Source organism: Rhodotorula paludigena (assembly GCF_050403205.1).
Source record: "Rhodotorula paludigena JCM10292 DNA, Rt_paludigena_JCM10292v1_ctg25, whole genome shotgun sequence".
NCBI classification, from domain to species: Eukaryota; Fungi; Basidiomycota; class Microbotryomycetes; order Sporidiobolales; family Sporidiobolaceae; genus Rhodotorula; species Rhodotorula paludigena.
Genome location: NW_027481433.1, coordinates 157,805 through 170,478, shown reverse-complemented (window position 1 = coordinate 170,478; position 12,674 = coordinate 157,805). Strand labels below are relative to the sequence as shown.

At 64.4% G+C, this 12,674-nt stretch overlaps 9 protein-coding genes across 9 annotated transcripts; 4 read left to right on the top strand and 5 right to left on the bottom strand.

The window, feature by feature from the left end:
- Nucleotides 1-170: 170 nt before the first annotated feature.
- On the bottom strand, nt 171-809 carry JCM10292_006484 (uncharacterized protein; the record flags this gene model as incomplete). Its single annotated transcript, XM_076649547.1, has 2 exons — nt 171-690; nt 760-809. 2 exons carry the CDS (start codon nt 807-809, stop codon nt 171-173), a joined length of 570 nt encoding a protein of 189 aa, XP_076504928.1.
- A 263-nt stretch (nt 810-1,072) lies between these two features.
- Nucleotides 1,073-2,199, top strand: COQ11 (ubiquinone biosynthesis protein COQ11; the record flags this gene model as incomplete). Its single annotated transcript, XM_076649546.1, has 4 exons — nt 1,073-1,222; nt 1,282-1,516; nt 1,580-1,789; nt 1,847-2,199. The coding sequence occupies 4 exons, from the start codon at nt 1,073-1,075 to the stop codon at nt 2,197-2,199; spliced, it is 948 nt and encodes a 315-aa protein (XP_076504927.1).
- A 53-nt stretch (nt 2,200-2,252) lies between these two features.
- CSM3 (Csm3p) lies at nt 2,253-3,501 on the bottom strand (the record flags this gene model as incomplete). The annotated part of the gene is made up of 3 exons (XM_076649545.1): nt 2,253-2,681; nt 2,752-2,874; nt 2,941-3,501. 3 exons carry the CDS (start codon nt 3,499-3,501, stop codon nt 2,253-2,255), a joined length of 1,113 nt encoding a protein of 370 aa, XP_076504926.1.
- A 94-nt stretch (nt 3,502-3,595) lies between these two features.
- On the top strand, nt 3,596-5,405 carry ABD1 (mRNA (guanine-N7)-methyltransferase; the record flags this gene model as incomplete). The annotated part of the gene is made up of 7 exons (XM_076649544.1): nt 3,596-3,986; nt 4,067-4,288; nt 4,354-4,451; nt 4,513-4,700; nt 4,788-4,967; nt 5,040-5,203; nt 5,320-5,405. The coding sequence occupies 7 exons, from the start codon at nt 3,596-3,598 to the stop codon at nt 5,403-5,405; spliced, it is 1,329 nt and encodes a 442-aa protein (XP_076504925.1).
- A 638-nt stretch (nt 5,406-6,043) lies between these two features.
- On the top strand, nt 6,044-7,152 carry JCM10292_006480 (uncharacterized protein; the record flags this gene model as incomplete). Its single annotated transcript, XM_076649543.1, has 2 exons — nt 6,044-6,757; nt 6,817-7,152. The coding sequence occupies 2 exons, from the start codon at nt 6,044-6,046 to the stop codon at nt 7,150-7,152; spliced, it is 1,050 nt and encodes a 349-aa protein (XP_076504924.1).
- A 403-nt stretch (nt 7,153-7,555) lies between these two features.
- Nucleotides 7,556-8,843, top strand: JCM10292_006479 (adenylate kinase family protein; the record flags this gene model as incomplete). The annotated part of the gene is made up of 8 exons (XM_076649542.1): nt 7,556-7,723; nt 7,797-7,938; nt 8,000-8,064; nt 8,140-8,278; nt 8,355-8,392; nt 8,453-8,533; nt 8,599-8,739; nt 8,805-8,843. 8 exons carry the CDS (start codon nt 7,556-7,558, stop codon nt 8,841-8,843), a joined length of 813 nt encoding a protein of 270 aa, XP_076504923.1.
- Nucleotides 8,844-8,995: 152 nt separating this feature from the next.
- On the bottom strand, nt 8,996-10,495 carry JCM10292_006478 (serine hydrolase domain-containing protein; the record flags this gene model as incomplete). The annotated part of the gene is made up of 6 exons (XM_076649541.1): nt 8,996-9,136; nt 9,204-9,630; nt 9,698-9,808; nt 9,867-9,895; nt 9,960-10,051; nt 10,105-10,495. The coding sequence occupies 6 exons, from the start codon at nt 10,493-10,495 to the stop codon at nt 8,996-8,998; spliced, it is 1,191 nt and encodes a 396-aa protein (XP_076504922.1).
- A 197-nt stretch (nt 10,496-10,692) lies between these two features.
- Nucleotides 10,693-11,830, bottom strand: JCM10292_006477 (uncharacterized protein; the record flags this gene model as incomplete). The annotated part of the gene is made up of 3 exons (XM_076649540.1): nt 10,693-10,734; nt 10,811-10,935; nt 11,440-11,830. 3 exons carry the CDS (start codon nt 11,828-11,830, stop codon nt 10,693-10,695), a joined length of 558 nt encoding a protein of 185 aa, XP_076504921.1.
- Nucleotides 11,831-12,027: 197 nt separating this feature from the next.
- JCM10292_006476 (60S acidic ribosomal protein P1) lies at nt 12,028-12,496 on the bottom strand (the record flags this gene model as incomplete). The annotated part of the gene is made up of 3 exons (XM_076649539.1): nt 12,028-12,069; nt 12,146-12,361; nt 12,428-12,496. The coding sequence occupies 3 exons, from the start codon at nt 12,494-12,496 to the stop codon at nt 12,028-12,030; spliced, it is 327 nt and encodes a 108-aa protein (XP_076504920.1).
- Nucleotides 12,497-12,674: the final 178 nt, after the last annotated feature.

Below are 12,674 nucleotides of genomic sequence, written 5' to 3'. Positions count from 1 at the left end.
GGCTCAAGGCGGTCGGTCAGCTTGGGTGGGCGTACTGATGAATTGCCAGGATCCATCAGCTTTGTCTTGCTAACAGCTACATGTTGCTACATGTTGAACAGCGAACAGCGTGAGGAGAGAGAAATCACAGGAAAGGAAGGAAAACGCTGTGCAGGAACCATCCACGGCATTCAGCCCCTGGACGAGTGCGCCTCGAGCTCGGTCCGCAGTTCCGTCTTCTCGTCGCCGCGGTCGTGCCTCTGCTGCGACTCTGCCTCGCGGTACGGGTCCCGCACACCGTAGAGCCGTCCGTCCGCCTCGTCGTCGCTGTACGCGTTCCCGTCTTCCACGGACGCATACTCGGGCGGGCGCATGCGCTCGTGGAATGGCGACGGCGCGGGTAAGTCGAGCACCGAGCGCGACGGGTCCTCGCTCGACATGGCGGGCATGTCGAACGCGTCGCCTGCGGCGGTCCACTCGTCGTCGTCGTCGACGAGGGCGGCCGGGCGGCGCGTGTCGGCGTAGCGATGCTCTGCGCGGGCGGCGCGGCGGCGGAGGAGGCAGAAGCGCCAGACGGCGAGGGCGACGACGACGACGAGGAGGAAGATGCCGACGGCGACAAAGAGGGCGACAAAGCCGCCGTAAGACCCGCCAACTTTCGGACCATGGTACGTCGACTTGGGAGGGTTGGCGGGGACGACGGCGGTGGCCCTGCGAGGTGGAGATGCGAGGTGGTCAGCCCGAGGATAGACGAGGCGGTGCAAAGAGAGATGGACGGACGAGGCGAGCGGGTCGTTGGTGATGCCTGCGCCTCCTCGTTCCTGCAGCATGGCGCTCTCTGTGCAGCTGGGCCAGCAGGAGGACGAGAGCGAGCAGAACGAGCTGGGAAAGAGGAAAGCGATGAACGCATCCGCGCGGTCGCAGCTCTCGCCGTCCGCCGCAGGAACGAGCAAAGGTTCACCAGCAACAGGCCAGCACCCGTACTGACAAGACTCGGCCAGCGCCCGATCCTCAAGTACCGCCCTCTTCCCCTCCTCTCGCGTTCCTCATCGGCCCTCCCGCACATCCCGTCCAGACCGCCCTACCCGCAGCGATGAAGCTTTGCATCTTTGGCGGCAACGGCTTTGTCGGCTCGGCTATCGCGCGCAAGGCCGTCGCGCGCGGCTGGGCCGTCACGAGCCTCAGCCGCTCGGGGCGCCCGTTCGAGACGCCCGCGGGCCACACGCCCGCATGGGTGCACAAGGTGCGCTGCTCTCTCTCTCTCTCTGACCCGAACGCACGAGGCTGAACGGGCTCACGCAGGTCGACTGGCGAAAGGGCACGCCGTTCGACCGCGCGAGCTACGCTGCGCTCCTCCCCGAGTGCGACGCGCTCGTGACGACGCTCGGCCAGCTCTTCGAGACGCAGTACAAGGACGATGGCGTCGCAAAGCCGCTCGCCGTGCTGCGGGCCGTCGCCGAGAATATGACAGGCTCGAGGGGCAACCCGCTGGCGAGGGACAGGGACCGGACGTACGAGCGCCTGAACCGCGATTCCGGTGCGTCGGTGTGCGCTTCCAACAGCTAGAGGACGCAGCTGATGGAGGACTTGTCACGCGCAGCAATCGAGCTGTTCGATGCGTTCCAGCAGTCGCGCCCATCGACCTCGACGGCCGCACCCTCGCCGTTCGTCTTCATCTCGGCAGAAGACGTCTTCCGCCCGTTCGTGCCCGAGCGGTACATCCTCTCGAAGCGGCAGGCAGAGGAGGAGATCTGGCGGCGGGCGCAGGAAGAGGAAGCAGAAAGGACACGGCCAATCTTTGTCCGACCAAGTGCGTTTTCCTCCCCTCTCTCGCGCCTGCTCTCGCTCACCAGATTGTCGCACAAAGGCCTGATGTACCACCCGCACCTGAACCCACCCTCTACGCTCCCCGCCACCCTCCTCGAAGCGACCTCTTCCCTGCACGCGCTCATCCCGCCCTCTCTCCGCCTCGCGCCCCGTCCCCCGCCCGCCTCGGCCCCGCCCACATCGCACCTCCCGCCCGCCTACGCCTCGCTCGCGAGCCTCGTCTCGATCCCGCCCATCCACGTCGACGCCGTCGGCGAGTCGGTCTGCGCCGCGATCGCGCGGCAGGAGACGCGAGGCGTGGTCGATGTCGCGAGGATGCGCGCGCTGCTCGGGTTTGACCCGCTCGGGCCGTTTGACGACTCGCGTGTGGGGGGCGCAGGCGCGCGGGTGTAGGATCGAGTCGTAGAGTTTGCAACAGGGACTAGCAAAGAACAAAAGGGGCATGACTACATGAGAAGGTCCTCGACTTCGCGCATCGCCGCCATCGCCTCGTCGTCCTCGTCCCCCTCCTCTCCCTCGCCGAACCCCTCCTCAACGAGCTCCACGCGCTTCGGCGGGCCCGCCGGTGCCGCAGCCGGTCGTGCTGCCGCCGTGGCTGCCGCGGCCTCGTCCTCGAGCTCGCGCAAGATGGCCTCTTCGTCTGCGAAAAAGTCGTCTTCTTCCTCGCCCGCACCATCACCACCGAGGAGGTCGTCAAAGCCCGCGTCGGCCATGAGGTCGGCGCGCTTGGCCGGGAGCGGCGCGCCCTGGTTGGCAGCGGCGGCGGCGGGAGCGAGGTCGAGGTCGGCAAAGACGTCGGGTGCGGCGTCGGCGGCGTCGTCGTCGAGGCGCAGGCGGGCTTGCTTGTCCTGGTCGCGGTAGCGCTTCAACTCGCTCTGCGTCGTCGCGCGAGGGTGTGTCAGCGAGAGCAGATCGGGCGGGAGAGGGAGGGAGGGAGAGACGCACCTGCACGACGCGGCGGTGGCAGAGCTTCTCTACGGTCTGGAGCGTGTCGCGAAAGTTGGTCTTGGGGTACATCTGGTGTGCCCAGAGCTGGTACACCGACAGGACACGCTTGAGGTCCTGCATCTGCGGGCGCCCATTGGATTCAACTCTCGCACGCGGAAGCGGAGCAGCGAGACCGGTGGAGCGCACCTCGTGCCCCTTGCCCTTGATGCGGACCTTCTTGAGGTCCTCTCTCAGCTTGGGGAACCCCGCCGGGCCCAGCAGCCGTGTTTCGTCCATCTTTGCGACGACGCGGCGCTTCTTGGTCGCTGCGCCGTCGGCGTCGACGCCGTCCACGCCCGCAGTCCCGTCGACGTCGAGCGCGGCGGCGGCGGCCGAGGTGCTCGCGGGTGCGCCATCGCCGCCGAGGTCAAAGAGGTCGTCGAACGCGTGCGAGAGGAGCGGGTCCGACTCGCGAGGACGCGAAGTGGGCGTCGGTGCCGCTGCAGTCGAGGCGGTGCCGGCGGTCCTCCTGCGCTTTGCGAGGTCCCTGCGCTCCCACTGCTCAAAGTCGACCTCGTCCGTGTCGTTGGCGCCGTCGCTGTGCGTGTCTGCGCCGAGGAAGGCGGGCTGCGGGCGGGCGTGGGTCGACGCGCCGCGGAGCTGCTTGAGGCGGCCGAGGGCGTCGCGGCGCGAGAGCTGCTTGCGCTGCTTGTCCGACAGACGCGCGGGCTGGTCCGAGGGTTCGAGGTCTGCGTCGGACGAGCTCATTGCGCGTGCGGACGAAGGGGGAAGAAGCGAGCGAGCGAGCGAGAAGAGGAGCACCGCCTCGTCGTCGCTTCTTGCCTCTGCACGACTCGACACGATGGCCAGCTCGGTGCACAGCCTGCTCGGCGCACCCGACGACCACCCAGCACCGCAGCACGCCCCGCGCCGCCCCTACGCCCCGACCCGCCGCGTCACTCCCGCCAACTCGGTCCTCGTCCCCATCTCGCGCGTCGAACTCGCCCAGTGCCAGACCACCGCAAACCCGCTCCGCGCCAGGCCCAACCCGACCCTCGCACCCGCACCCGCCGCACCCTCGTCCCTCCCCCCACCGCCCGCCTCGCTCCCCGCTCGCCCGCCCCCGCCCACTGCTGCTGGCGCACAACCCCACAAGAGGCCGAATGCAGGCGCAGGTTTCGACTCGCAGGAGCAGGAGCAGGCGAGGAAGCGCTGGAAGGGCAACCACGACTCGCGCACCGTCGCAGACCATTGTCCGTCCCGTCTCACCCCCCTCCTCTCCCTCGTCGTACTCACCGTCTCGCCCCCTTGTCCCCGTTCTGAACTCACGCAGACAACGCTCGCCCCAACACGGACCGCGAAGCGCGGCGCGACTCGCCCATCATCGGCCTCAAAAAGTTCAACAACTGGATCAAGAGCGTCCTCATTGCCAAGTTTGGCCGCCGCGAGGACGCCCGCGACCAGCCGCGCGTGCGCGTGCTCGACCTCGGGTGCGGAAAGGGCGGCGACTTGCCCAAGTGGGCGAAAGCAGGGACAGAGGAGTATGTCGGCGTCGGTGCGTCCAGGCTGTCCCTTTCTTCCGCGTGGATTGAGCACCGAGCTTGACTCCTGCGCACGCAGACATCGCGGCCGTCTCGGTCGAGCAGGCACGGCAGCGCTGGCAGAACATGCGCGGTCCGCGCTTCCCCGCGACCTTCTTCACCCTCGACTGCTTCGAGGTGCGCCCGCTCTCCCTCACCCTCTGGCCTCCAATCCTGACCCGAATTTCCGCGCATCCAGTCATCAATCGAGGAGATACTCCCGCCCGACAGCGTCATGTTCCCGTTCGACATCGTCTCGATGCAGTTCTGCATGCACTACGCGTTCGAGTCGGAGCACAAGGTCCGCACCTTGCTCGAAAACGTGACGCGGTACCTCCGCCCCGGCGGTGTCTTCGTCGGCACCATCCCCGACGCTAAGAACCTCTTGTGCGTCTGCGCCCTTGCCCTCCCTCGTCTCGGCTTTGCCCCAATGCGCTTGGCAGCTGATCTGGTGAGGTTGAATCCGACGCACAGCGACCACCTCGACAACAACACCGAGGCCGAAGACCCGCTCGCGTTCGGCAACGCCGTGTACAGCGTCAAGTTTGACGCGCGCGAGTGGCCCTCGCCGTACGGGCACCGCTACACGTTTTTCCTCCAGGACGCCGTCGAGGAGGTGCCCGAGTATGTCGTCTACTGGGACAACTTTGTCGCGTGCGTACCCCACGCTCTCTCCTTCTTCCCCCTCATTCTGTCCCTGCTGACGCACCACGCCAATGCGCACAGCCTCGCGGCCGAGTACCACCTCTCTCCGCGGTACTGCGCCGACTTTTCGAGCATCTTTGCCGACGAGCAAGAGGACGCGCATTTCGCGCAGTTGCTGCGCAGGATGAACGTCATGGACGCAGAGGGAAACGCCGAGATGGACGAGGACCAGCTCGATGCCGCGAGTGAGGCTCGGCGCCGCGCGCGCTCTCCCTGTCGCTCGACTCGAGCGTCGTCGCTTGTCGAGGCGCTTGCTGACGTGAGCGTGTGCGTGCTGACAATGCTTGTCACTAATCTGCAGTGCTCTACCTCGGGTTTGCGTTCGTCAAGCTCGACCCCGAAGCCGGAGACGCAGAAGCGGCGGGGCGTGTCGAGGAGGTGCAGTAGGCCCTGCTTGCCGCGCATTGCAACAGCTTACCCAGGCTTCGACGGCTGCGTCTGGAGCTGGCGGGAATGCCGAGAGAGGAGGTGACTTCGCGTGGACGAAAGCGAAAAGGGAGGAGGGCGATGGCGGGCCGCAAAAAAAGAAAACGTTTTCCCCGACGGGGAATCGAACCCCGCTCGCGGCTGTGAGAGAGCCGAATCATAACCACTAGACCATCGAGGACTTGCTTGAGGGGAGCTTGCTTGCTTGAGGCGAGCTTGCTTCACGGCAGTACACATCACTGTTAGCCAGCTTACGATCTACTTCTCCAAGTTAGCTCGCTTTGTGAGCCTCGAGAGGTTTGTCGGGTCTTCTAGAGTCAATGCTTCGACCGTACGAAACCGCCCAGCACGACATCGCTCACAGTCGCCCCCTCTTGGTCCGGTCGAGAACGAAGAGCACCTGCTCGCCTACAGCGGCCTCGCAGGCTAGGAACCCTCTGATGACTTGTCTTTGCGACCGCAGCAAGCTCCCGGAAGGGGCACACGACGTGGCCATGTCCGTGGCACGTGTGTGAGCAGGCGCACGTTCTGCCCTTTCACGCGACTCGCTCGCCTCGTCTCCTTCGCACTCTAGCCTCCTCTCGCAACTCACAAGAGCAATGGACGACAAGTACGAGCACCAGGGACAGGCGTGGGAGCCGCCGACGCCGAAGAGCAGCTTTGTTCCGCTCCCGACTGCGACGACACTTCCGGTCGATCACCTTGTCCTGCTTCCCCCGCCGTTCCTCCCGCACGACTCGCCGGCACACCGAAGTCACGATTTTACCGCGTCGAGCTCGACCGCGCACGCTGGAACGCCCGCCAGTCCGAGACTCCCGTCCCTCGGCGAGTCGTTCGACTCGCTCCCCGTCTCTCCCGCACCTGCACCCGCTCCAGCACCGCCCGCGTACGACGCCGAAGACGCCGAGTGGCTCCCTGCCTCGTCCTTCGCCAAGCGCCCGCGCCGCTCGGCCGCGATCGTCGCCGCGCGCAACATCCCGCGCCAGCCGAGCCCGTTTGACCTCGAGGACGACGGCGGGGCGGACGCGGACGACGTCGAGTCGCCCTCTGCGTCGCCGCCACCGGGGTCTGGTGCTGCGGCGGGAGGGAGGAGCGCAGGCGCGGCGAGCAAGCGCAAGGTGTCGCACTCGCTGATTGAGCGGCGCAGGCGCGAGAAGATCAACGACTGCCTCGCGACGCTCAGAGAGACGGTGCCGAGCTTGAAGGAGGAGGGCGAGAAGAAGATTGCGCGGGCGAAGGAGCGGGGGCGGAAGAGGGGTCGCGGGGACGAGGCGGGCGAGAGAGGCGGGCTGCACAAGCTGGAGATCTTGCAGGTGCGGCTGGAAGTCTCCCTGGCTTCGAGAAGCTCGTGCTGAAGAGCGTTGTGCTGCAGGGCACGATTGGCTACATCGAGCAGCTGCGCAGCCGGATCGCTGCGCTTGAAGAAGCCGCGACTCGGTCACCTCCCGCCGCCTCGAGCACCTCCTCACCCAGACCCACCGCCACTGCGTCCGCCAGCGCATCTCGGCCGGAATCGCGCGATGACGCGGTGCAGCCTGTCTTGGGCAGCGGTCTCCCGCTCCCTTCGCCGCTTCTGCACGCGCACAGCTTTGGCTCGAGCGGTGGCTCGTCGTCCGAGGCGGGGCCCGCGCCGGTAGACGACCATGAAGCAAGCATGCTGCTACTCAACTTCTCGACGTCACCCGAGCTGCGCCCCGTCGTCGTGTAAACCTCCGCCCGTCGTCCGTCTTCTTTGCGTGTCCTCCATTTTGTCGTTATGATCCTCGAGCGTGCTCCTCCTCGTTCCGTAGCTTTGTCGTCGGTCCTTCTGGTCCAGTTGTCTGAGTCGTCACGAAACGAACCTAGCAGTGTGATCGCGTTGAGGGGGGAGCAGAAGAGTCACGAGGGCGAGCAGCAACACAGTGAAGAGCAGTGCAGGGGCGAACAGAGTCCGCACGTGCCCGAAGCACTATGGCAGCATGAAGCGGTCACCCAGAAGCCTTAACAAGCGAAGACGGGGGACGGTCGTCGGTCAAGAAGCGATCCGTGTCCGGGTAAGGTCGTCCTCCTCCGCCCCACGCTGATCCTGCTCGATCTCGCACGGCGAGTGTCAGAGCAGTGCCCCAGACCGAATGCAACGCTCGTCGCTCTCGTGGAGCGCGCCCATCGCCCGACGCCTCATCGCTTCCTCCCCCACCTCCGCACCGTCCGCACGATTCGCCCGACGAGGGTATGCGGCTGCGGCGGCAGGCGCTCACGGTGGAGCAGAGAAGCTGCGAATGATCCTGCTCGGCGCGCCGGTGCGTCCTCTGAAGTTCCAGTCAACACCTCCGTCTCCCCGCTCACCTGTCGGCTATCCGATCTTGCGTGCAGGGCGCAGGCAAGGGGACGCTGAGCGATTGGCTGATCGACAAGTACGAGCTCGAGACGGTCGTCGTCGGGCAGCTCTTGCGCAACGAGATCGTCAAGGGGTCGCAGCTGGGGTTGACGGCGGAGCGGACGATGAAAGCTGGAGGTGCGGATAGACCATCTGCCTTCGCTCCTCTCTCATGCTGACATGCTCTACCTTCGTGCAGGCTTGCTGCAGGACGAGCTGGTGATCGAGGTGGTACAGCCGGCGGTAGAAGCGCTCAAAGACAAGGCGAGCCTTCGTCTTTCACTCTCAACTCCAGCCGCTCGATGCTGATGCTTTATCGATGCTTTACCCGCACTGCAGAATTGGATTCTAGACGGCTTTCCGCGCAAGGCATCGCAGGCGGTGCTGCTCGACGAGCTGCTCGGCAAGACGGGCGACCACCTCAACTTTGTCGCGTCGCTCAAGGTGCCCGATTCTGTCATCATCGAGCGGATAGAGGGTGCGTACCCAGCAGGGTCTCGGATTTTTGGGTGCCAGACAGGGCAAGCGTTTGTGCTGACACGCCTGATCCGCAGACCGCTTCATCCATCTGCCTTCGGGGCGGACATATAATGTGTGCCGGTCTGACCTCTTCGGCGCGCGCTGCAGCACCTGACCCAATCGTCACCCACAGCTCAAGTTCAACCCGCCACAAGTCGCAGGGAAAGATGACGTGACGGGCGAGCCGTTGAGCCAGCGACCGGACGACAACCCCGTGAGTACTCCTGTCTCCGTTCAGGGCGCCATGTGAGGATTGACACTGACCCTGTGTGCCCTCAGGACACCGTACGCAAGCGTCTCGCAGCTTTTCACCACGAGAACGACCCGCTGCTCTCCCACTACGACGGCGCCATGTTTGCATTCGAGGGGAAGACGAGCAAGGAGATCTGGCCGCACCTCGAACGGGCCTTGCTGGACAAGGTGCGAATGCAGCTTCACGCGTTTTAGCCGAATAGAACTGACCTGTCGATACGCGCCATTTGCAGTTCCCCGATCTGCCGCTGCGACAGACGCCCGCTTCGTAACGCATCGGAACTCGCATATGATACTGTCCTTCGATCGATAAGAGTTTAGACTTGCGCTCACAAATCCAGCCACGTGTGGATGTGTCCCGCTAACAAGAAGAGAAGGCTCTGCTCGAGTTCAATCTGCCCTCAATGGGCTCAGCTTCGTGCTATCATTGCTGCTGAAGGCCATCGTACAGCGCCATCTCGAGCTTCTCCCAGAGCTCAAATACCTGAGGGTGCGCCGACGGCAGCGTGTTTGTCCAGAGAAGGTAGCACACGCGGCGCTCACGATCGATGACCCAGTAGTCGTTCTGCTCGGCACCGGGCGCTTCAGCTGTCAAACGGCTTGCCTGTATGAAGAGGAAGTGATTGACGCACGGCGCGTCCACTCCAACTCAGCGTTCCCTTCCCGCGCCTGCTTTCTCCTCCACTTCTCCCGTCGCCGCCCGTCAGCGCACCGCCGATTGCCAGATCCATATCCGCTTCTCCTCCCTTACGACTCCATGGACTGACCCACGGTATTACAGCATCCCGCAGGCTTTCGCGCTGCACTTCCGTCCGGAGCTGCGCGCGAAAGAGCAGCTCGACGCTCTCCTGTTTGCAGAAAAGTCCGTCGCCGCCGCGGAGAAGAGCTTGAAGGATCCGCAGGAACGACGAGGGCGAGGTCTTGAGGCCGCAGCCGCCGAGCGGGCGGGACGTGAGCGGAGAAGAGGGGGCGTAGCGGACGGGTGGAGCAGTCGAGAGGTATGCGAGCGGGATCTGGCCGGGTGGCGGGCGAAATGAGGCGTCCGTGATACCAAGAGGGCTGGAAAACGGGCAGAAGTGCGAAAGTCAGATACTGCTTCACGACCAACAGAGGAGGGCGGATGCACGTGAAGATGTAGCGCTGAAAGTAGGCTTCGAGGTCAAGCCCGGTAGCGGCTTCTACGACAAGCCCGAGCCAGTCGAAGCTCGTTCCGTACGTGACACGCTGCCCCGGAGGACTATGAGACGGTGTAAGCGAGCGCAAGGCGAGAATCTGAATGTGAGAGGTGGACGCACTGCATCAACGGAACGTCGGTGATCTCGCGCTGTAGGAATCAGCACGTCAACTCAACAAATAGGCCAGGGCAAAGCAGGGCCGAGAGAGCAAACCAGCGTGGCTTTGGCATCGTAGGGGAACGGATCAACGCCCAGCTTCAGCGCGGTGCGCCGCCCAGTTTCGCTGTGGTAAGGGTATGCGAATCCTGCGAGACAAGCTTGAACCGGCTACATTCAGGCCCATGGCAGGCCGACTCACCCGCCGTATGCGTCGCGAGCATCCGGACCGTGATGGGCGTCTGGTTCTCCTCAAGGAGCAGCTCGCCCGCGCTGTTGAACCCTCTGAACAGCTTGACGCGGCCCAACTCCGGCATGAAGATTGCGGCATCGTCTTCAAGAGCAACCGTGCCCTGCTCAATGAGCTGCACCAACGCGATGACCGTGACAAGTTTCGTGCAGCTGAAGAGCTCAAAGACGTGCGAGGCGGTGACCGACTCGCCGTGTGGCTCTTCTGCTGCAGGAGGACGCGCATAGCCTCCTGTGCCCGTGTAGAGTTGTCCGTCGTCGGAAGCACTCGCTGCGAGGAAGACGAGGCGTGGGAGATCTGCTTTGCAAACCAAGCTGTCGAGAATGGGAGCGACAGACAGCATGGCGAAGGGCGCGAGAACGAGACAGAGCGCACGCAGGGAGTGATAGTCCAAGAGACAGCAGCTCGGACAACCCGCGGCACTTGACACGCGCGCGGACAAGGGAAAGGAGAGCAAAGCCTCCTTCACCTTCTCAAGTCTCTCTCTCTCTGCGCGGTGGAGGGGTTCGACAGCGTGTTGCAAGGGAAGGGGCACACTGTTTAATCGAAGAGGCCGAAGCCCATGTCGTCGTCCGACTCCTCCTGCAGAGGGTGCACAGCTAGTCAGCGGGCGAGCCTCGAGCGGAGCGGCGGCAATCAAACGAGAGCGCAGGCGCACCTTCTCCTCCTCCTTCTTCTCCTCGACTTTCCTGTCCTGAATGGTATTGTCAGCAAGGCCCGCATCATTCACTGTGAGAGCGGCATGGAGGTTGGTGACGCGGATGAGAAGGTCATCGGCAGTTGCTGCACAGAAGGCAAGTCGTGAGCAAGGTGCAGAAGAAAGTGCGCTCCATGCCAAGCAGACGGTATGGCAGAGTGCAGAGACTGGCCTGGCATGCGTTGGCGATGATCGACACGAGCGGGACCGATGCACGCAAACATGCAGCGTTGAGAGCACAAATCAGAGTGAGGTCTGTGGCCTGCCCGCTCACCGTTCAACAGGACTGACTTTGCGCCTCATCCCAATCCGCAAAGTGACGGTCAAAACACGGTGCAGACGAAGGGCTCTGCAAGCGGAACAGCCAAATGACGCCGACGGCGCCCACGCCAACCTCGGGAGCCCGTCTTGTCTTGAAACAGCTTGTTATGTGAAGCGAGAGCCAGCCCAGCAGAAGTAGTGAGAGGCAGCAAGGCAGCAAAGTGAGGCTTGAGCGGAAGGTCTCGTCGCCCGTCTCGTTGCTAGACGGGCGGAAGTCGCTGCGCCGCAGCCCTGTACGTGCCCTTGCCCGCGCCTGGCAGTCAGCGCACACGCAATACGCTTTGCCAGCATCAGTATCGTGCTGGGCGTAGTGTTCTCCTCAAGGAGCAGCTCGCCCGCGCTGTGGAACCCTCTGAACAGCTTGACGCGGCCCAAATTCGGCACGAAAATTGCGGCATTGTGCTCAAGAGCAATCGCGCCCTGCTCAATGAGCTGCACCAATGCGATGGCCGTGACGAGTTTCGTGCAGCTGAACAGCTCAAAGACGTGCGAGGCGGTAACCGACTCGCCGTGTGGCTCTTCGGCTGCAGGAGGACGCGCATAGCCTCCTGTGCCCGTGTAGAGTTGTCCGTCGTCGGAAGCACTTGCTGCAAGGAAGACGAGGCGTGGGAGATCTGCTTCACAAACCAAGCTGTCGAGAATGGGAGCGACAGACAGCATGGCGAAGGGCGCGAGAACGAGACAGAGCGCACGCCGGGAGTGCTGATCCAAGAGATAGCATCGCGGACAGCCCGCGGCACGTGACGAGCGCGCGGACAAGGGAAAGGAGAGCAAAGCCTCCTTCACCTTCTCAAGTCTCTCTCTCTCTGCGCGGTGGAGGGGTTCGACAGCGTGTTGCAAGGGGAGGGGCACACTGTTTAATCGAAGAGGCCGAAGCCCATGTCGTCGTCCGACTCCTCCTGCAGAGGGTGCGCAGCTTGTCAGCGGGCGAGCCTCGAGCGGAGCGGCGGCAATCAAACGAGAGCGCAAGCGCACCTTCTCCTCCTCCTTCTTCTCCTCGGCCTTCTCCTCAGCGGCACCAGCGGCGGCGGCGCCACCGGCAGCGGCAGCAGCGGGGGCAGCGCCGCCCGAGCCGACGTTGGTGAGGAGGTCCTTGACGTCCTTGCCCTCGAGCGCCTTGGCGAGGAGGGACGCCCAGATCGGCTCGAGCTCGACGTTGGCGGCCTGGCAGATCGCGACGAGCTTGTCCGACTGTGGACCGGAGGGGAAGGGTCAGCGGGGGAGGGTCGAGGCGAGGCAGGGGTGGAGAGGCCGCACGGTGATCTCGAGACCCTCGTCAGCGAGGATGAGGGCGGCGTAGGTGGACGCAAGCTCAGACGAGGCCATCTGGGCAGTAGCAGCGGACAGAGGGTGGAGGGGAAAGAAGGGAGGACGAGGCGAGAGGAGGAGCAAAAGTCAGCGCCGTGTGCTCGACAGAGACGGGGTGCGCACGGTTTTGCCCGGCCAGCCCTGCCCTGTGCCCTCCTGCACAGTCCCAGACCCGCCCATCGACCCGCAACAGCCC